A 21,726-nucleotide genomic window follows, 5' to 3' on the forward strand; every position below is an offset into this window, starting at 1 on the left:
ATGAAATTAAAAGACGCTTGCTCCTTGGAAGAAAAGTTATGACCAATTTAGTGTGTTAAAAAGCAGAGACATTACTTTGCTGACAAAGGTCCATCTAGTCAAAGCTATGGTTTTTCCAGTAGTCATGTATGGATGTGAGAGTTGGACTATAAAGACAGCTGAGTGCTGAAGAATTGATGCTTTTTTTTTTTTTAATCTTTTTTTTTTGCACTTTATTTTTTATTTTTTAAATTTTTTCCCCCATTTATTTTTATTAGTTGGAGGCTAATTACTTTTACAATATTGTAGTGGTGTTTGTCATACATCTGAACATGAATCAGCCATTGGATTTAACATGTGTTTCCCCATCCCGATCCCCACCCGCCTCCCTCTCCATCCCATCCCCTCTGGGTCTTCCCAGTGCACCAGCCCTGAGCATTGTCTAATGCATCCAACTTGGGCTGGTGATCTGTTTCACCCTTGATAGATATACTTGTTTTCAATGCGATTCTCTCGAACATCCCACCCTCGCCTTCTCCCACAGAGTCAAAAGTCTATTCTGTACATCTGTGTCTCTTTTTCTGTTTTGCATATAGGGTTATCGTTACCATCTTTCTAAATTCCATATATATGTGTTAGTATACTGTATTGGTCTTTATCTTTCTGGCTTACTTCACTCTGTATAATGGGCTCCAGTTTCATCCATCTCATTAGAACTGATTCAAATGAATTCTTTTTAATGGCTGAGTAATATTCCATGGTGTATATGTACCACAGCTTCCTTATCCATTCATCTGCTGATGGGCATCTAGGTTGCTTCCATGTCCTGGCTATTATAAACAGTGCTGCGATGAACATTGGGGTGCACGTGTCTCTTTCAGATCTGGTTTCCTTGGTGTGTATGCCCAGGAGTGGGATTGCTGGGTCATATGGCAGTTCTATTTCCAGTTTTTTAAGAAATCTCCACACTGTTTTCCATAGTGGCTGTACTAGTTTGCATTCCCACCAACAGTGTAAGAGGGTTCCCTTTTCTCCACACCCTCTCCAGCATTTATTGCTTGTAGACTTTTGGATAGCAGCCATCCTGACTGGCGTGTAATGGTACCTCATTGTGGTTTTGATTTGCATTTCTCTGATAATGAGTGATGTTGAGCATCTTTTCATGTGTTTGTTAGCCATCTGTATGTCTTCTTTGGAGAAATGTCTGTTTAGTTCTTTGGCCCATTTTTTGATTGGGTCATTTATTTTTCTGGAATTGAGCTGCAGGAGTTGCTTGTATATTTTTGAGATTAATCCTTGTCTGTTTCTTCATTTGCTATTATTTTCTCCCAATCTGAGGCTGTCTTTTCACCTTACTTATAGTTTCCTTTGTTGTGCAAAAGCTTTTAAGTTTCATTAGGTCCCATTTGTTTAGTTTTGCTTTTATTTCCAATATTCTGGGAGGTGGGTCATAGAGGATCTTGCTGTGATTTATGTCGGAGAGTGTTTTGCCTATGTTCTCCTCTAGGAGTTTTATAGTTTCTGGTCTTACATTTAGATCTTTAATCCATTTTGAGTTTATTTTTGTGTATGGTGTTAGAAAGTGTTCTGGTTTCATTCTTTTACAAGTGGTTGACCAGTTTTCCCAGCACCACTTGTTAAAGAGGTTGTCTTTTTTCCATTGTATATTCTTGCCTCCTTTGTCGAAGATAAGGTGTCCGTAGGGAATTGATACTTTTGAACTGTGGTGTTGGAGAAGACTCTTGAGAGTCCCTTGGACTGCAAGGAGATCAAACCAGTCCATCTTAAAGGAAATCAGTCCTGAATATTCATTGAAAGGACTGATGCTGAAGCTGAAGCTCCAATACTTTGGCCACCTGATTTGAAGAATGACTCATTCAGTTCTGAGTGGAAAAGACCTTGATGCTGAGAAACATTGAAGGCAGGAGGAGAAGGGATCGACAGAGGATGAGACGGTTGAGTGGCATCACTGACTTGATGGACATGAGTTTAAACAAGTTCCTGCAGTTGGTGATGGACAGGGAAGCCTGGCGTGCTGCAGTCCATGAGGTCACAAAGAGTTGGACACAACTGAGAGACTGAACTGAACTGAGTCCTTCCAAACTTTGGGAGCAGGGGTTAGAAAGCACAGCCTGCACCAAAGGAACTAGCAGGTCAGGCTCTGGGAGTGAGACGTGTGAAGGGCGATTGTTTCCCCAGCTCCTTTCCGTGGCTCCCCACCCCGCTGCTCCTCTGCTGAGGCTCTGATTACGTCTGTGGCTTCTGTGGCCTCTGTGACCCAAGCCCTGCCTGCCTGTCCAGAGTCTCCTGGGGTCTCCTCACCCCAGCTCCCTCTGTCCCGTTCATCTCCTCCCCTGCCTGTTACACCCTCCCCTGCCCCTTAGCTCTTGCTGACCTTTTGTCCTCTGCTTCCACTTCAAGCATGACTCCCTTTGGGAGGCTATCACCTGGTGCAGAGTAAACTCTGTATCGGTATCTGTTAAATGAATGAATAAATGGTTGGTTGTTTAGGAGGGCCCCAGGCCTTCTTAAGGAAATAACAGACTTTTGGCATCTGTGCCAAGTGGCAGGTAGACTTCACCTCCCTTCCGCCTGACATGCCCAGCTCGTGGCAGGAGTGGCCAGGAGAGAGAAAGCAGAGGCCGTGCTGGGGTGAGTGACTGGGGGTTGCTCTTCCCAGCTCACAGTCCTCAACTCTATGCCTGGGTCACCAGGACAGCCTGCACACTCTCCCAGGCTCAGCCCATGGCGCTGTGGCTGACTTTCAGAAGGCCAGAGCAGGACGTGGTGGGCCTTCTTTCTGGAAGACTTGGTGAGGCTGCCTGTGCTGCAGAATTGGCGGTGTCCTGGGCCCTGGGCTTCCAAGGACCCTGAGTGTGTGCGCTTGGTTTGGCATGCGTCCTGAGCCTTACCTCTGTGCCAGGCCCTGCTTGGTGACCACGCAGTGACCTTGCCCACTGGAGCCCTCCGCTGAGCCAGCCTCTCTGAGCTTCCTCAGTGGAGGCGAAGCTCTGGCTTTCCGGAGCTCCGAGCTGTGCGCAGAGCCCAGCCTGTGAAGCCCGTGCGAGAGGACAGGAGGACAGCCTGGCTGCCAGGGACTGACCTCCTCCAGAGGCCGAGGTGGGGGCACGTCTGGTGGGGCAGCCCGATGGGGAGGGAAGAGGTGGACACCGTCCAGTGGGGCTCAGCAGGGTGGGGCCTTGGCAGGAGTGGCCAGGAGCCTGCAGACAGGAAGGAGCCCTTATTAGGAGTTCAGAGCCTGGCAGGGAGGACAGGGGCTAGTGAGTTTATGTGGAGTTGGTGGGCAGGGAGAAGTCTCCTAGAGGTGGACGCAGTTACTCTGATGGGAAGAGACTCCTCAGTGGGAGCACTGGGGAACTCAGGCCAAGGTCATGCTTTGGCGAGAGTGCCGGGGGTCAGGACGACTCGCCAGAGCAGTAGCTGAGGAGAGGCCAGCTGAGCCTTCTTCCCCCGTGTGTGTGTGTGCGTGTACACTTGTGCACACAAGGGCCCCTTGGTGAATGCCAGCCAGTGGAAAACACTGCTGGGCAGACCGCGTCTGAGCCGTGAGCTCCCACATACCGCTCGTCTTGGTGCCCTTGTGGGATAATCCCACGGGGTAGGCCATGATGGAAGAGGGGGATCTGAGGATGATGTCCCACGGGCAGGAAGGCCAGTGTCACAGGCTTCTAGAGGAGGGCCTCGGGCTCCAGGCTGGAAGACATGAGTCAGAGATCCCGCTGAGGAGCCCTCATGTTGGGCTGTCGGTCGTTCAGTCTGTAGCCCAGCTTAGGTATCCTCTTGGGCCAGAACTGACCTGGGACCCATTTTCTCAGGGGTGTCCTGAGCCACCTCTGAAGACCTTTCCAGTGGAGGTTTCTGGGGCACTCTGAGCTCTCTGCCTACAGAGGGGACTCTGAAAGGCCAGCACTCCTTTCAACACCCAAAGCTGGTGTCTTTGTTCAAATGTCAGAGCCTGTATTGTAGTTGCCCCCAGTAAGACATCTGGGGAAACACCAGCTTTGGGCATTATCTCAGGGACACAGCATCCCACTGCTTCAAGCTCCTTGGTGTGGATTCCTTCTTACATGGGTGGGGCTTTGACCTGATGAATGAAGTTTGGGGCAGCAGCGGGCTGGTGGGGCAGGGGTGGAAGGGGGACTGGCGATGGCCTTCTGTAAGGGCACCTGCCAGGGAGAGATGTGACACACACTGGTTCCCCCTAGGGCTTCCCAATGGCAAAAGCAGAGGCCTCTCCTCTGGGCCTGTCTACCAGCAGTGTTTCTGGGTGGCCCTGAATGAGCAACTTGGTTCCAGAGGGCCTTGGGGAATGATGGCCCCGGAGGCCATTCCTCACTGGAATCTTTCACCCACCATTTCTCTTTGTTTTGGATGGTTCAGACCCAAAGCTCACAAAATATATTTCAACCATTTTAATTTTCAATTGATAGTGTGTAATATTTTCTTTGAAATGTAGGCATCACCACCAGGGACTGTGATAGTGTGAAGAGCTAACAATACAGAACCCATAGAGAATTTAATGCTGTACTTTCTTTGTAATTTACATTTCTGAATAGGCAATACATTTAAAGTTCTGTAACAAAGCAAACAGAACAGTCATGCTATGAAAAGTCTCCTTCCCTTTTGCCTCCATCCATTTAGTTTCTACCTCCCTAAATGGGTACCACTCTAAATATTTCTCATGTTGCCTTCGTATGGCTCTGGAAGGCACCACGAGAAACACACACCCACACATATATATATTTATCAGTTCAGTTCAGTCCAGTCACTCAGCTGTGTCCTACTCTTTGTGACCCCATCGACTGCAGCACGTTAGGCTCCCCTGTCCATCACCTGTCCATCACCAACTCTCAAAGCTTGCTCAAACTCATGTCCATCGAGTCAGTGATGCCATCCAACCATCTCATCCTCTGTCGTCCCCTTCTTCTCCTGTCTTCAATCTTTCCCAGCATCAGCGTCTTTTCCAATGAGCCAGTTCTTCACATTAGGTGGCCAAAGTATTGGAGTTTCAGCTTTAGCATCAGTCCTTCCGATGAGTATTCAGGACTGATTTCCTTTAGGACGGACTGGTTTGATCTCCTTGCAGTCCAGGGGACTCTCAAGAGTCTTCTCCAACACCACAGTTCAAAAGCACAAATTCTTCAGCGCTCAGCTTTCTTTATAGTCCAACTTTCACATCCACATGTGACTACTGGAAAAACCATAGCTTTGACTAGACAGACCTTTGTTGGCAAAGTAATGTCTCTGCTTTTAAATATGCTGTCTAGGTTGGTCATAACTTTTCTTCCAAGGAACAAGCATCTTTTAATTTCATGGCTGCGGTCACCATCTGCAGTGATTTTGGAGCCCAAGAAAATAAAGTCTGTCACTGTTTCCATTGTTTCTCCATCTATTTGCCTTGAAGTGATGGAACCGAATGCCATGATCTTAGTTTTCTGAATTTTGGGTTTTAAGCCAGCTTTTTCACTCTCCTCTTTCATTTTCCTCAAGAGGCTCTTTAGTTCTTCACTTTCTACCATAAGGGTGGTGACATCTGTGTATCTGAGGTTATTGATATTTCTCTCGGCAATCTTGATTCTAGTCTGCATTTCATGCAGCTCGGCATTTCGCATGATGTATTCTGCATATAAGTTAAAGTTAAATATATAAATAAATACACACACACACACACACACAATGCATGTAAAGTCTTATTTTCTTCCTTTTTTACACGAAAGATTGTGTGCTGTGCTGAATCTTATTTATTTATTTTTCATTTCACGATGTGTCTTGAACATCTTTCTGGATCACTTCGCAGAGGAAGTCCTCTTTCCTTTTTGCTGCTGCGCGGGGTTCTACTGTGTGAGCAGACCATAACTTATTTAACCAGTTCCTAAAACAAACTTTGGGTTGTTTCCTGTCTTTTGCTACTAGTACTTTGTACGTGTATCACTTCCTATAGGTGTAAGTTTAACTGTAAAATAAATTCCCAGAGGTGCAATTGCTCTATCAAAGAGAACTTGCATTTGTGATCCTGACTTTGTTGTTTAGTCACTGGGTTGTGTCTGACTCTTTGCGACCCGATGGACTGCAGCGTGCCAGGCTTCCCTCTCCTTCACCATTTCCTGGAGTTTGCTCAAATTCCTGTCCGTTGAGTTGGTAATGCTGTCTAACCGTCTCACAGCCTTGTGGTGAGGGGCTTGTGTAACTCAGTGAAGCTATGAGCCATGCCATGCTAGGCTCAGGATGGGTCATAGTGGAGTGTTCTGACAAAATGGACCACTGGAGGAGGGGATGGCAGAGCACTCCAGTATTCCTGTCACGAGAGCCCCATGTGATCTTGATAGATTTTATCAAATTGTCCACCAGGGGTGTGTGATGAGTAGACTCCCGTCAGACCTGTATGAGAGCATGTGTTTCCCTACAGCCTTCCTAACACTTGTGTTTTATTGGCTGGTCACAAGATATGATGGCAAACGTCCCAGGTAAGGGCCTCAGCTCTGGGACAAAACTGATCCAAGGGGACCTTCACTGCAGGAGAGGCGGTGGTGCTTGGTGGTTAAGCCTCTGAGTCAACCTGAGTTCCAATCCTCAGGCAAATCAGTCTACTTTTCTAGGTCTCAATTTTCTCAACTGCAAAATGGGGGAAATAATGCCATCTGCATTGGTTTCATTGTGGGGATTAACTGCAATGATACATGCTTCACGCAGGGCCTGGCGTGTGGCTGTGGGAAGCTGGCTCTGGCCTAACCAGTCGGGCGACCTCTGCAAAGAAGCCCTCCCCACCTGCGCTCCTGTGTCCTCTCTCATCAGGGAAGGAGGTGGGCTTGGTGTCCCCCAGACCCGCTTCCCAATCCAGGGTCTGGCCTGTCTTGCCCAGCGGCTTGCGGCACCCGCACTCACTCCTCCTCTCTCGTGCTCATCAAAGGTATTCAGGAGTCTCCCGTGCCGAACGGCCACTCACTGCCAGGCCGAGATTTCCTCCGGAAGCAGATGCGGGGAGACCTGTTCACGCAACAGCAGCTGGAGGTGCTGGACCGCGTGTTTGAGAGGCAGCACTACCCGGACATCTTCACCACCGCGGAGCCCATCAAGCCCGAGCAGGTATGACCCCGACTCGCCGCCTCCGCCCCCCGCCCCCCGCAGGCAGGCCTGGGTGACGCACCCGAAGGCATCCGGCAGGGTGTGCGTGAGAGTGCCGGGTGTTACTCAGAGCCACACCTGGCCAGTGGCGGCCTCCGAGGTCTAGAGGACGCATCTGGGGCTCTCGCGATTGCTGGCCCTGGTGCCTGCTCTCCCGGGCCCGGCGGGGGGCGTTCCGTGTCTGGCTGCTCTGCCATTGCTGAGTGGGCTGTGCTTACCCGGGGCTCTGCGCACAGGCTGGTGTAATGATGTCCTGAGCCACTTGAGGTGGTCTTGGGTCATTATCCTGTCTGTCAGGATGCAGGTGGAGATATGTGAGCACCGTATGGCCATAAACCAGGTGATGATGGCCCTGGCGTGTCCCCCACTGTCAGCCCTCTCGTCATGTTGCCCTGTCATGCTTTTAGAATTGAATCCAAGGGTCTGGAGATGAAGAAGTGTCTCACTGGACAGACTCACAGCTGGGTCATTAGCAAGAGAGGGAAGAAAGCAAGATGATCCCTTGCTAGCAGCCTCCTGCTCTAACCTGGGCTGAGAAGCAGTCCCTGCCTGTGGCTACAGAGAAGGGAGGGACCAGAAAGGCTCTGCCCAGGGAGACGCTCTCAGGACCTCGATAAGTTTCCCCCTGAGTACCAGATTTGATTCAGGAGACTGGTTCCTGGTGCCCCGCATGTGACAAGCCCTGGGCTGGAGACCTCACAGGCACAGGTGGCTCGGACTTGATTCCTGCGTCCTGAGAGCTCCCATCCGCTGGGTGAGATGCAGGGGCCTAGAGCGGTGACTTCCCCAGCACTTGCTGGCTGGTCCTGGTGGTGAAGACTAACCTGCTGAGCTTCCTCCGCAGACTAATGAGAGGATGGCTTCTGCAGTTTTCCCAAAGAGTCACCCGAAACAGTGTAGGCTGCAGGACAGGCTGCCGTGGAGAGCGGAGGTGCCGGAGGGGACCTTGGACAGGGAGGAGTGAGCAAGGCCCCAGGGACCACCACCCTGTGACAGTCTGGCTGCCTTTGCGTGGTTCCTAGGAGGACACTCACAGACCATCTAGCTACTTTGTTTTCAGATGGGGAACCTGGGGCCTAGTGAGGCAAAGAGGCTTGGCCTAAGGTCACCCAACAAGTCTGGGCTTCCCTGCTGGTTCAGATGGTAAAGAATCTGCCTGCAAGTGCAGGAGACCTGAGTTCAGTCCCAGGGTGGAGAAGTTTCCCTGGAGGAGAGAATGAATACCCACTCCATTATTCTTGCCAGGAGAATTCTGTGGACAGAGGAGCCTGGCCATGGGGTTGCAAAGAGTCAAACATGACTGAGTGACTTTCATTCACTGACTCACTCACCCAACAAGTTATGTATTCACTTAACAAACACTGATGAGTGTTTATTATATGCAAGGCACTGAGCCAGTCACTCGGTACATGAGTGAACAAGACAGGCTTAGACCTGCCCTCAGGGAGACTGCTGATGTGTGGAAGAATCACAATAAAGAAGGATTACTCAAAGGGTCTTGGATGACAGATGTGCTAGGCACTGAGGAGGAGACGTCTGAGGTTCTCTGAAGGCATAAAGCAGGTACTGAGCCAGCCTGGAGGCCGCAGTGGCTTCCGCTGAGCCCCGAAGGGACGTGGTCGGGAGAACAGACTGACTGAGGGAAGAATACAAAGACCCTGAGGCCAGAGGGAGTGTGGCAGGAGTGAGGAAGGAAGGGAAGTGTGGCTGGGCTTCAGGGAAGGGACTGGGGGAGGGGAGGAGGAGATGCCGGGTAGCCGGGCCTGGTCTCATAGACGGTGCTCAGTGTTTCCGTCTTTCTCCTGCAGTGGAGTGACCCCTCCTCCAGGAATCACACAGTCATGGGTGCAGGTCAGAGCTAGTCTCACACACTGTAGGTCCTGGGCTCTGGGGAGAAGTGTCTGTTTCCATCACAGGCAGCCTGTCCCACTGCTCGGAGCCCTTCAGAGAGATGCCCGAAGCCACATTCCATCTGACCCCATAAGGAGAGAGCAGAGGGACTCAACTTGGCACCTTCCTTGGATGAGCCTACCTTTCCCTCCAGAATCTGGGAGAAAAGTTATCTTGTAACCTTTGACAATATTACATAATTTTAGAGCCAGTAGGGCTCTAAAAAGAAGCTATCAATCTCCTCATTTCTTAGAGGCCCACAGAAAGGATAGGTTTGTCTGACCTCTGCACAAAACCTCTGGCATTTCTACTAAGCTCTTATTTACTTAATTCAGACTTTAGGTGTCAGGGATCATGTTTCCCTCTGTGTTTCATGTGATTCTCATGCAAACACAGAATCTAATCCTAGTTCATTCAGCTTGGAATGCCCAGAAGCCGAGGCAGACTATAGGGCTTCATGCTTTGGAGGAGTCCACCCACGTATCCATGCACTCACTTGCTCAGATGCTCATTTGCTCATTTATCCCGCATGTATCTTACATGGTAGCTGTGACTCTGGCACAGTGCTGGGCCCCCAGAGGCAGGAGGGCAGGATGAATCAGACCTCAGCTCAGCCCCCAGCCTCACAGGGGCAATGTGATGTGGATTCAGAACCTGTAAGGCGAGGGAGAAAGTTCTGTGTACCCCGATGAACAGAGACGGTGCCTCCGCAGCGAGCACGGGGAGGAAGGATGTCATGGAGGAAGTGACGCTGGGGGACAGATCAGTAGGCCTGTGTAGAGATGGGCCTTGGAGGAGGAACCCTGTTCCTAGCAGTCTGGCCTTGCAGTGTCCTTCAGAACGACACGGACACTCTGCGGGCCTGACTCTGATTGTGTGGGCTCCGAGGCAGGGCCCGCCTGCGGGGTAATGACTGACTCAGTGCTTTCTGGTTCACCTTCCCGTAATGGGCCGTAATGAGGAGAGATAGTAGGTGAGACCACGGGGCTGCGGGTACGCACACAGGCACTGGACTATGAATGACGTACCCTCGCTCCGCACTCCCAGTCACTTGGGATAAATGTTGGCAGAGCAAGGGGCCACAGGCTAGGAAGGGACGTGCGTCAAGGGTACAGGTTTCTCACACCTGCTGGCAGCCTGGCCTGTGAGCCCCAGTGGGTCAGGAGCGGGCCCAGAGCTCTGGCCATCAGGGCCGGCCCCTCTTCCAAGTGTGAGCTGATCTGGTCTCCTGGGTCTAGTGGCAGCTCGTGGGGGAGGATGAAGATTTACTGGCCTTAGACTTGGGAGTGTCTGACTTGAGTCCAGCCTCTGCCCAGCTGGGCAAGTCACTTTTACTCCAGACTTCAGTTTCTGTATCTGGGACAGTAGGGAGTGTGGTTTTGACATCAGCCCAGCATAGCCCAGCAGTAGTGGCAGTGATCTTCCCTGTCTATGCAGTTTCCAAAGATCTTTCACATCCATCCTTGCATCAGACTCTCCATGCAAATGCCCGCTACACAGGCCAGGCAAGATTTGTGAGCCCATTTTACAGACTGGAACATTTTTTTTCAGACCGTTCACCCTGACCGTTTCAGGCTTCTGGGATTTGTCGAGGCTGCAGACCTGGACTCTGACCTCAAGATCTTTTGTCTACCTTGGACAAGACAGATATATGGGCCTCCGTGTCCCCAAACAGTTCTCGGAGCCAGTTTTCTGATTGGCTGGTTTTCAGAACTGGCCTTTTGCAGCCAGAGTCCGCTGGTCATTCTTAGAACCCTCAGAGTCTTGCCAGAGGCTTGGGTGGTCAAATCCTCCTTAATCCCCCTGCCTCCAACTGCCATGGGAAGGGCATACTTCCTCAGGGCAAGGCTGGGGTCCTGCCTGTCACTTCCACAAGCTCAGAGCCCACCCTCACCTGGCTGCCCCTCCTGCCAAGATCTGTCCCGGGTGGAAGCAGCCATGCTTCTTCCTTTTATACAGGAACTTAGAAAAACCTTGTCCTGGGTAGAATGGGTTAATGTATACACACTCCTAGGACAATGAAACACTTCCTTTTCAAAATGGTTATTGAAAAAGCAATTCTGTTTTTCCTCCATGTGGAGTGAGTAAAAATCACCTTGGAGGAGAAGAGAAAAAAAACAGAAACGCGGGCGAGTGGTGTGTGTGTGTGTGTGTTTCGAACAGTGGAATGTGTTTCAGTAAAACTCACGTTGACGCTGTCATGGGTGCCACGCTGCTGGCTGGCGGGAGCTGGTCCCTCCTCCGGCCACGGCAGGAAGGCCACCCCCGAGCACAGCCTGCCGTATTTACTCTCGGCAGACTATTAACCAACACTAGGCTATTAATCTGGCTTTTGAGCCTTCACTAAAGCCCATAAAAGCTCACAGTTGTCAAATGGAGTTCATTTTAATTTCCTTTCAATCACAGTAAATTATTCAGGTGATAAATCAGCTGGAGCAGCCTCCTGGCTGTAATAGAAACCCTAATTCCTGGCTAATTATCCAGCCCATTGCTGCCAACAGATCAATACGGGCGCAAAATGGAACGGGCCCAGGGCCCTCCCTCCCATCGGGCCAGAGACAGGAAGACAGCTGGGGAAGGGGGACGTGCTGCTGACCTCCCGGGAAGTTCAAAGGTCACAGGGGGTTAAACCAGGAGACGTCCTGTCCCTTGCTAACAGAGAAGCCGCCAGGAATGACTCCTGCCCCCATCAGCTGCTTTGCCCCTGCTCAGCGGCCTTTCTCCAGGCTGGTGGGCCTGGGGCTGAGTGCTGCCTGCTTCTGTGGGCATCCTCTTCCTGGGAAGGGGTTGGTTTTATGTTTCTGAGCACGATTGAGCTGGGTCATCAGAGAGGGTTTGAACTCTTGCTAAGTCAGGTAGAGAGCTGGGGACTGTGAGGAAATGATGAGGTGGCACACGTGTTTTCATTCTTCAGGGAATTCTGGAGGAGAGTGGGCAGGGAGGGAAGTGGGGAGTGGAGACAGGTGTGCCAGGCTAAGCATGGGGAAAGGCTTCCTGGAGGAGGTGTCCTTCATGCGGTGCCCTGAGGGGTGGGCAGAACGCAGCTCTGTGGAGAAGGTAGAGTTGGCTGCAGAGGGCATTCTAGGCGGGAGCAGCTCGGATGAAGGCGTGGAGGGTGGAGGTACGGCAGGGACCTGCGGGCCAGGCTAAGTGGTTGGGAAATGGGCTGAGCCAAAGAAAGTCGGAGACAATAGGGCTGCAGCAGCGGGCAGCCCTGAACCCCGAAGGGCTGGCTTTGCCCTGGAGGCAGTGCGTCCCAAGGAGCCCGGAGTCTGAGGCCTGGGCTGGTCGGCGCTCCTGGAAGCAAGTGTCCGTGGGGCTCCTGCCTCCTGCGCGGTTCCTGCTGCCCCGCGGGCTTTCTCTTCCCGAAGCGCATCCTCACGTGGTGGCCCTTGTGGTTTCCCACTGCTCAAAATCTAAATCCCAGCTTTCTGTCTTCATCCCCACCCTTCACCATCCCCGCGGCCCTCTGCTTCCCTACACGATGCTCTGCTGGAGCCGGGCCTGACCCCTCATGCTCCACATGGGTTGGGCTCCTCGTATGCGAGTGGGCCATGGACGATGGCTGGGTGTGTGTGTGTGTGTGTGTGTGTGTGTGTGTGCATGCATGGACGATGGCTGGTGTGTGTGTGTGTGTGCATGGACGATGGCTGGTGTGTGTGTGTGTGTGTGTGTGTGCCATGGACGATGGCTGGTGTGTGTGTGTGTGTGTGTGTGTGCATGGACGATGGCTGGTGTGTGTGTGTGTGTGTGTGTGTGAGAATGCGTGCCCAAGTGTGGGAACCCCAGGGATGGCTCTGAGTTCGGAGTGAGGCAGGGACTGCAGTTATTGTTCTTTCTTGATGCTGTTATTCCCCAAACTCCTGCTCACAGTTTCCCTGGGCGGAACACTCTTTCAGTCTGTTTCTAAACCTATGCTGTCCAGGCCCAGCAGGAGTCCTGCCTGCCCTGGGAGCCCTTCACTCACCCACTTAGTCCAGGCTGTCTTGCCTCTTGTTTGAGCTCATGAATGCACCGGGTTCTAGTCATTACTGTTAATAATTGTTGTATTCATTGCTTACCAGGGACCTGGCTCTATTCTGAGAAGAACTCTCCCAGCCCCATCTCTTTACAAAGTCACAAAACTCCTGTTATCCCCATTGTGCAGACAGGATGGCTGAGGCTTGGTGAGATCAGTTCGTGACTTAGCCACAGGGACTCAGTAAGTGTGGAGCCAAGTTGGAAGCCAGGTCCAGAGCTCACACTGGTAGCCACTGGACTCCCCACAGTTAAACACAATCAGGCTGACCATGGACTCTTGCAGGCAGGCAGTGTCCTCGAGACACAACCTGGGGGTCCAGTCTACTCACCCTGGGAGCTCTGCAGGAATCATGAAGTGCCGGGGCTGCCGGCGACCGGCATGGTCTCTGGAGGTCTGAGCCGAAGTCGGGGCCGCGACTGTACCCTCTGCTCTGAGCTAGCTGTGCTCAGGGCCAGGCTCCTCCACTGCAGACAGAATAGAGTTTATTCAGAAGAGGAGGCTGAAAGTCTTTCCTCGAACCAGAATTGAAAGAGACACGTGTACCCCAGTGTTCACTGAAGCACTGTGTACAATAGCCAGGACATGGAAGCAACCTAGATGTCCATCAGCAGACGAATGGGTAAGGAAGCTGTGGTACATATACACAATGGAATATTACCCAGCTATAAAAAAGAACGCATTTGAGTCAGTTCTAATGAGGATGAAACTGGAGCCTGTTATAGAGAGTGAAGTCAGTCAGAAAGAAAAACACCAATATAGTATATTAACACATATATATGGATTTTAGGAAGATGGTAATGACAACCCTATATGCAAGACAGCAAGAGACACAGATGTAAAGAACAGACTTTTGGACTCTGTGGGAGAAGGCGAGAGTGGGATGATTTGAGCGAATAGCAATGAAACATGTGTATTACCGTATGTGAAATAGATCACCAATCCAAGTTCGATGCATGAAACAGGGCACTCAAAACCAGTGCACTGGGACAACCCTGAGGGATGGGATGGGGAGGGCGGTTGGAGGGGGGTTCTGGATGGTGGACTCATGTCCTGATTCATGTCAGTGTATGGCAAAAACCACCACAATATTGTAAAGTAATTGACCTCCAATTAAAATAAATGAATTGATCTTTAAAAGAGAAAGCCTTTCCTCGAAGGGATGACTGGAGAAATTGGGATTGTTTGGTCTGAAGAAGGGAAGACTTAGGGGTGTGAGCAGGGAAGGAGACAGGCTACGGGAACTTTCTAATAGCCCAAAGCTTCCTCATAGTGGAGTGGGCCTCTTTGTGAAGTAGTGAGTGTCCCGTCACTGGAGCCATATAAGGAGAATCATATACGCTGTATCAGAAGTTTAAGAATCCACTGAGGACTTGATCAGTTAAAAGTCAGGGTCCGTCCAACTTGAAAGAATGATTCTAGCATAAGAAGAGTGAGACGGTCTGATGGAAGGGACAGAGGGGAAGGGACAGGAGAGGCAGCAGAAGGAGACCTTTGATGTTGCAGCGTGGCAGGGACACTGAGGACCCTCAGGATCCTCACTCGGGCAGGCAGAGAGGCCTGAGTCATGGGGGCTGTGACTCAGAGCTGCAAAGGACTGGAGGCTGCAAGGTCTTGGGAGGCCAGTGAGGAGCGTAGAACAGGGCTGGGGTTCCGGGAGTCTAGACACCAGGGGCTGCCGCTGTCCTCACTGCCCGCGCACAGTGCCCGGCATCCTCTGTCCAGAGGTTCAGGGCCAGACCCCAAGGAGGTAGGCAGTGGAGAGAAGGATTGAACAGACCTGTGTCCTGCCCACAGGAGCCACCACCTGCAGCGGGTCTGATGGAGTGTGAGGCACAATTGAAGATAAAGGAATTGCTCACTAAAAAATCCCAACAACCTCTCCCACAGTTCTCTTGCTCACGTCAACTATGAGACAGTATATGCAGTATAGTCTTCATTTGGCAGATGAACAATTAAGTAACATGCCCCAAATGATGTAGCTGGTAAGAAGTCACATTCTCCAATCTCTGCTTTTTGTGGGTGTAGACTGTCTTCTGGAGTCAGCCCCCTGACCTCTGCAAGTGTAGACATCTCCTGAATGCTCGGTTGATCTCATTCAGCAAATATTTATGGAGAACCTGCTCTGTGCCAAGGACTGTGCTAAGTGCTGGGGACACAGCAGCCACAAAGACAGATGTGGTCCCCAGAAGTTACCAATAGCAACGGAGAAACAGATTTTAACAAAATAATTATGGCAGCAAAAGCAGTGTACCATTACCAATAGTTACAGAGTGTGATGAGCATGGAGAACAGACAGATCAGGGTGTGCTGAGAGGAAAGAGTGGGACCTCACTGAGATGGGAGGTCAGGGATCTCTATCTGAGAATGGCACCTTTGAGCTCAAGGTGGGGAAGGGTGGTGGGAACAGTGTCTCAGGCAGAGGGAACAGCCAGCACAAAGGTCTGAGGCTGGGAAGACTTTGGGCTTTCATGGTGGCCTGCTCTTAGATCAGTCACGTCTCTCTGGGTCATGATTTCTGCCTTTGGGGTGGGAGATTAGACTGGGTCATCCTTGAGATCCATTCTAGCTCTAACATTCTGTGAGAAAGAAAACAAATTGGGAATTCATCTCTTATTTTTATTTTGACTTGTTTACAGTTTTTTCTTCCCGTCTGTTCCACTCTTTTAGATGACAGGCAAATCTGTGTATGTGGGGTTTAAAGATTACAAGTGAATTGTCAAAGAGCTGCCTGTGCCTTGCAGGGTTGTTCTTTCATTCATTTATTCATTCATTCATCCAAGAAATTTTTACAGATGTGCCATGTTAGTGACATTGACCGTGCTGTGTGGCATAGGGTAACAGCAGTAGATGCAACCTTTATTCTCTGATGGGTTGAGGATAGTTGTCATTCAGGTTGCTTAGCTTTATTTATTGTTGCAAATATGGGAGTGATGACGCTTTGTAAAGCATCAGCAGAAGTCAGATGGCAATAGAAAATATCTTCAAATGTTAAGAGATAATAACAATTGACCTGTCTTCAGATAAATGATCATTTAATAGTGAAGGAAAACATTTTCAGACAAAAAGAGAGTTTACCACTAATACACTCTTGGTGAATGGCTAAACATTGTACTTCAGTAACAAGGATATGAGAGACTTCTGGTTTGGGCTCTGATGTATGAAGAGCCTGGGGTCACCACTCCCATATTTGCATCAAGAAATAAAGCTGAGCAAACTGAATGGCAATGACTATTCTCAACCCATCAGAGCATTAAGGTTGCAGGGCAAGCAGCTACTGCAAAATTTGGAAAGACAATGCAGAGAGTTACAGCTGAGATCTACCAGATTAACAGAAAACCTCATGCTAAAGGCCTGTTCACCTCAGTTTCTATACTCAATACTATCGTGTCCAGCTTTCAACAAAAAGTTAGGCAAGAAAAAAAAAACACGGACTGAAGAGATAAAGTAAGCGTCAGAAGCAGACTCAGCCATTAGAGTTTAGAATTTGACAGATGACACAGGTTTTAGAATCATTAGATAGGGATAAAAAAAAAGTATTTATTTGGTTGCGTCAGGTCTTAATCGCATCACACAGGATCTTTTGTTGAGGCATGCGGGCTCAGTAGTTGTGGTGAGTGGGCTTAATTGTTTTGTGGCATGTGGGATCTTAGTTCCCCAACCAGGGGTTAAACCCACATACCCTGCATTGCAAGGTGGATTCTTAACCCCTGGGCCACCAGGAAAGTCCCTAGAAAGGGAATTTAAAATAACTATGATTGATATGTTAAGGAATTTACTGGAAAAAGGATACAGCATGAAAGAATATGTTGGCAATGTAAACAGAGAGGTGGAAACTCTAAGAAACAATTAAAAAGAAATGCTAGAAAAATTTTTAAAAATACAGTGACAAAAATAAAGAAGACCTTTGATGGGTGCATCCATAGATCGGACATAGTCAAGTAAAGGCGTCAGAAAACTTGGAGATGTGTCAATAGAAACTTCTCAAACTGAAATGTAAAAGAAAAAGAATGGAAGAGCAAAGGCACAAACCAAAAACTAGAACATGATCGAAGAACTTTGGGACAATTTTTGAGAGGAATAACGTATGCATAATTGGAATACCAGAGAGAGAAGAGAGAATGAAGAAGTATTTGAAGTGTTAGTTGCTCAGTCGTGTCTGACTCTTTGCAACCCCTGGACTGTAACCTGCCAGGCTCCTCTGCCCATGGGATTCTCCAGGCAAGAATACTGGAGTGGGTAGCCATTCCCTTCTCCAGGGGATCTTCCCAACTGAGGGTTGAACCTGGGTCTCCTGCATTGCAGGTGAATTCTTAACCATCTGAACTCACCAACCTAGAATTGTACCCCCAAAATGAAGGGAAAATTAGGAGAAGTAGTAATGGCCAAGAATTTTCCAAAATTAATGTCAGATAATCAAACCACAGATATGGGAAATTCAGAAAATGTCAAGCAGTAGGTGAAAATACCACAATATCTAAACCTGCGCATATCATATTCAGACATCAGAAAACATAAGATGAAGAAAATCCTTGAAAGAAGCCAGAGGGACAGAAACCACCTTACTTAAAGAGGAACAAGGAAAAGAATCACAGTGGATTTCATGTCAGAAACCATGCAAACAGGAAGAGAGTGGAGTGAAATATTTTAAGCACTGAAACGAAAAACCTACCAACCTAGAACTCTGTAACTTGGGAAATTGTCCCCCCAAAATGAAGGAAAAATGAAGATTTTCTGTCAAACAAAAATGGAGTGAATTCATGACCAGCAGACCTGTCTTATAAGAAATGTTAAAAAATTAATTCTTTAGAGAGAAAGAAAATAATATAGGTCAGAAACTCAAATCTGCAAAAAAAAAAAAAAAAAAAGAGAGGGGTGTCAGAGAAGGAATAAAGATAAAAATTCTTTGATTTTTCTTAAGTTTTAATTGATCTAAAAGGAAATTGCTTAAAGCAAAAATGTAACAATATATCCACATGATTATAACATATGGATGAGTGAAATGAATGACAGGTCACAAGGGGTAAAGAGGGGAATTGGGAATACTCTCTTAGAAGGGACTTGTACTACAATTTAAGAAGTACAATGTTATTTGAAGGTTAATTTAGATTAGTTGTAAATATATGTTGAAAATTCTAGGGCAATGACCAAAACTATCTTTTGACTTAAAAATGTTTTTTAAATTGTGATAAAAATGCGTAATACAAAAATTACCCTCTTAACCATATTTAAGTATATAGTTAAGTAGTGCTAAGCAGATAAAATGGACTCATATGACATATTTAATTAAACCCAGAAAAGGAAGAAGAAAAGCAGGGAAAAAGAAATAAAAAGCAAGTTCAATAAATAGAAAACAATTAAAAACATGGTAGATATTAATCCAATTATATCAATAATTGCTTTCGATATTAATGGTCTAAGAATACCCATTAAAAGAAAGGAACTGTCAGAGTTAAAAAAAGCTCACAAGTCCCAACTATTAATATATATTGCCTATGAGAAGGATATGAAATACAGAAAGAAGGAATAAGATTTAAGTCCCAATTGAGAAGCAATGATAATCAAATAATTGATATACAAAGGATTATTTAAATAACTATTGACTGTAAGCGTCAGCTTCCCTGGTGGCTCAGTGGTAAAGAAAATGCCTGCTGATGCAGAGAACACGGGTTCAATCCCTGGGTCGGGAAGACCCCCTGGAGAAGGAAATGGCTACCCACTCCAGTATTCTTACCTGCAAAATCCCATGGACAGAAGAGCCTGGCAGGCTATGGTCCTTGGGGTTGCAAAAGAGTCGGTCACAACTTAGTGACTAAACAACAATAAACATAATGGATGGTTTGGGGGATTTAAAAACAAAGTGAAAAAAGAAAATAATAATATATAAGGCTGGGAGTGGGCTGCTCTGAGTTGAAAATTCTAAGACCCTTGTATTACTCAGCTGGAGAACAAATATATTGATAAACTGTGAATCTGATTATGTCAGGGATGCAGGTAAGCAAATTAAAGGTCGTCATTAAAGGCATAACAATGGAATGTATAACTTCCAAACCAGAGGAGGCAAGGAGATATATAAAGTGTCAGTGAGTCCAAGAGAAAACAGGGGAGAGGAAGGAAAAAGCAAAGAAGAAAGCTTAGACCATTAAAAATACAAAATTAGATAGTAGATGGTAGAAATAAATAAAAATGTTTGAGCAGTCCCAATAAATATAAATAGATTGAATTTGCTAGATAATACAGAGGATATGAAAAATAACTAAAACTAAGAAATATGCTGCTTATAGGAATAACCTAAAACAAAATGGTACTGGAAGGCTGCAAGTAAGGAGATAGGAAAACTAAATAAAATATGATAGAGTACTATCCCTCTCAGATGAAATTAAAGCCCAATGTATCCTTAAAGACAAAGAGGACCATTACTCAATGATAAGAAAATTCACAGGAAAATATAACAATCCTGAACCTGTATATTCTAAGCAATGGAATCTCAAAACATATAAAGCAAAAATTATCGATGAACAAAGGGAAAAATCCCATATTATTTTCTGGAGACTTTACCATACCCATCTTATTAATGGATAGATCAAATGGACAAAAAATTAGCAGAGACATTCGTAAGTTTTGCACAACACAATTAACAAGTTAGATCAAATAGATGAGTGAAAACCAACAATTTGAGAGTATACGTGCTTTTCAAACACCCACAAAGAACACACAGAAATGGACTGTGCACTGCTTGTGAAAACGAATGTCAGCAATACCCCAAATCCACACCACAGACCAGGTGCTTTGATTGCAGTGCACTGAAATTACAACTTAATAGTCCAAAGTAAATTATGGTTCCCAGTCTTCTGTAGTTTGAAAGGTAAAAATCAAAAGCAATTTTCTGGAAAAAAAAAAATCCCTGGGTCAGAAAAGAAATCCTAATGGAAATTACAAAATATTAGAACTGAAAACCAAAAACAAAAACCCAGCACTGCATATAAGAACTTGCACAATAAAGCTGAAGGGGTACTTAGAGGAAATGCATAGCTTTAAGTGCATTAATTTAATACAGACGGTAAAAGAGTAATGGGTTAAACGTAAGCATTCAACTCAAGAAGTTAGAAAAAGTGCCACAGAGTAGATTCCAATTTGGTAAAACAGAAGTAACACATGTATGTTGCAAAAAGATTCAAGCAACACAGAATCATGCTAAACAGAAATGAAAGACCCTCTTCCTATTTGTTGCCGAATATGTCTCAGAGTGCCGAATAGTCTCAGTTAACTAATGAAAGAAGAGTTTCTAGGCTTGTAGGTGTGGGTGTAACAGTTATAGCGATAGCAGGAGTGGGCATACCTCTGTGTAGGGATGGCTCAGTGGTTTCTTAAATAATAACTTCATAGTTATAAAAGTAAGATTTCAGAAGACCAAGCAAAGGGTCATGAAGATTAACAAAGCGCTGGTGAGAAAGATCTAGGGGTTTCAGTTGTCTGTGAACTTGGTCACGTGGCTGCCAGTGAATGTAAACTATCCTGTGTTGGTCAGGCCACGCCTGTAACGTGGGATTCCAGGTGAGTGCTTCCCCTTAAGAAGGATGTTGACTAACTGGAAGATGACCAGAGGAGGTGAACAGCTTGGGGAAGGGATTACACCTCTAACATTTACTGAGCACTCTGTGTGTGCCAGGAATCTGTGCCGAACTCTTGCTGAAGTTCTTTACTTGATGCTCTATGGAGTAAGTGGTGTGAAATTATTCCAATTTTACAGATGAGGAAACTGAGTGGAGAGAGGACAACTTGTCCGAAGATCCATAAGTAGAAACATTTAGAGCCAGATCTTGAAGCCAGGCAATCAGAGTTCAGGGCCTGTGCCTCGAACCACCATTTATCCAGCTTAATCCACCACCAAACCTGTCTTGTGAAGCACTTGTGGAAGGAGTGGAACTTGCCTGGAAAAGGGAAAACTCACTGGATACACTGGAGAAGGCAACGGCAACCCACTCCAGTACTCTTGCCTGGAAAATCCCGTGGACAGGGGAGCCTGGTGGGCTGCAGTCCATGGGGTCGCAAAGAGTCGGACACGACTGAGCGACTTCACTTCACTCACTTCACTCACTTCATACTTTATCACTGGAGAAGGAAATGGCAACCCACTCCAGTACTCTTGCCTGGAGAATCCCATGGACGGAGCGGCCTGGCAGGCCATGGTCCATGGGGTCGCAGAGAGTCGGACACGACTGAAGTGACTGCGCATGCACTGGATACACAAGAGTAGAATCAGATCTCAGAGCAGCGCCCATGGAGAAGCAGCAGACTCATCTGTGGCTCCAGCCGGCAGACCTAGGACCTAGCGGGAATTAGAGAGAGGCAGCTTTCAACTCAGTCAGAAGAAACTTTCCAAACAGGCAGAACTGTACACGTGTGGATTGGCTGTGGGTTTCCTGTCACTGGGAGTGTCTGGCCTGGGCAGTGTGGCCTCTTGGGAAGAAGGCCAAGGGAAGTCTTCAAGCTTTCGAGGAGAGGGGTTTGAAAGAAATGACCAGTAGGGTCTCTGCCCGTTCTGAGCTTTGGCACCCTGTGACAGATGGGGTTGTCTTTTCTCTCTTCTCTTTTGGAAAAAAAAAAGATGGATTTGTTGGTCCTTTCCTGATATCTTGGCTGTGAAACAAAACAATGAATTTATTGAAGACTATCACATAGACCAACTCAGTGTC

The 21,726-nt window shown here is 47.7% G+C and overlaps 1 protein-coding gene across 5 annotated transcripts in view; it reads left to right on the forward strand.

Annotated features, from left to right (window-relative positions):
• Positions 1-21,726, forward strand: part of PAX5 (paired box 5) — a 184,568-nt gene that overhangs the window by 61,114 nt on the left and 101,728 nt on the right. For all 5 annotated transcript variants that reach the window (XM_043487197.1, XM_043487199.1, XM_043487198.1 and 2 more), the window contains one exon: positions 6,908-7,083. In XM_043487197.1, coding sequence (XP_043343132.1) covers positions 6,908-7,083 — 176 coding nt within the window. The remainder of the gene's footprint in view (positions 1-6,907; positions 7,084-21,726) is intronic.

Source organism: Cervus canadensis, chromosome 14 (assembly GCF_019320065.1).
Source record: "Cervus canadensis isolate Bull #8, Minnesota chromosome 14, ASM1932006v1, whole genome shotgun sequence".
Taxonomy (NCBI): domain Eukaryota; kingdom Metazoa; phylum Chordata; class Mammalia; order Artiodactyla; family Cervidae; genus Cervus; species Cervus canadensis.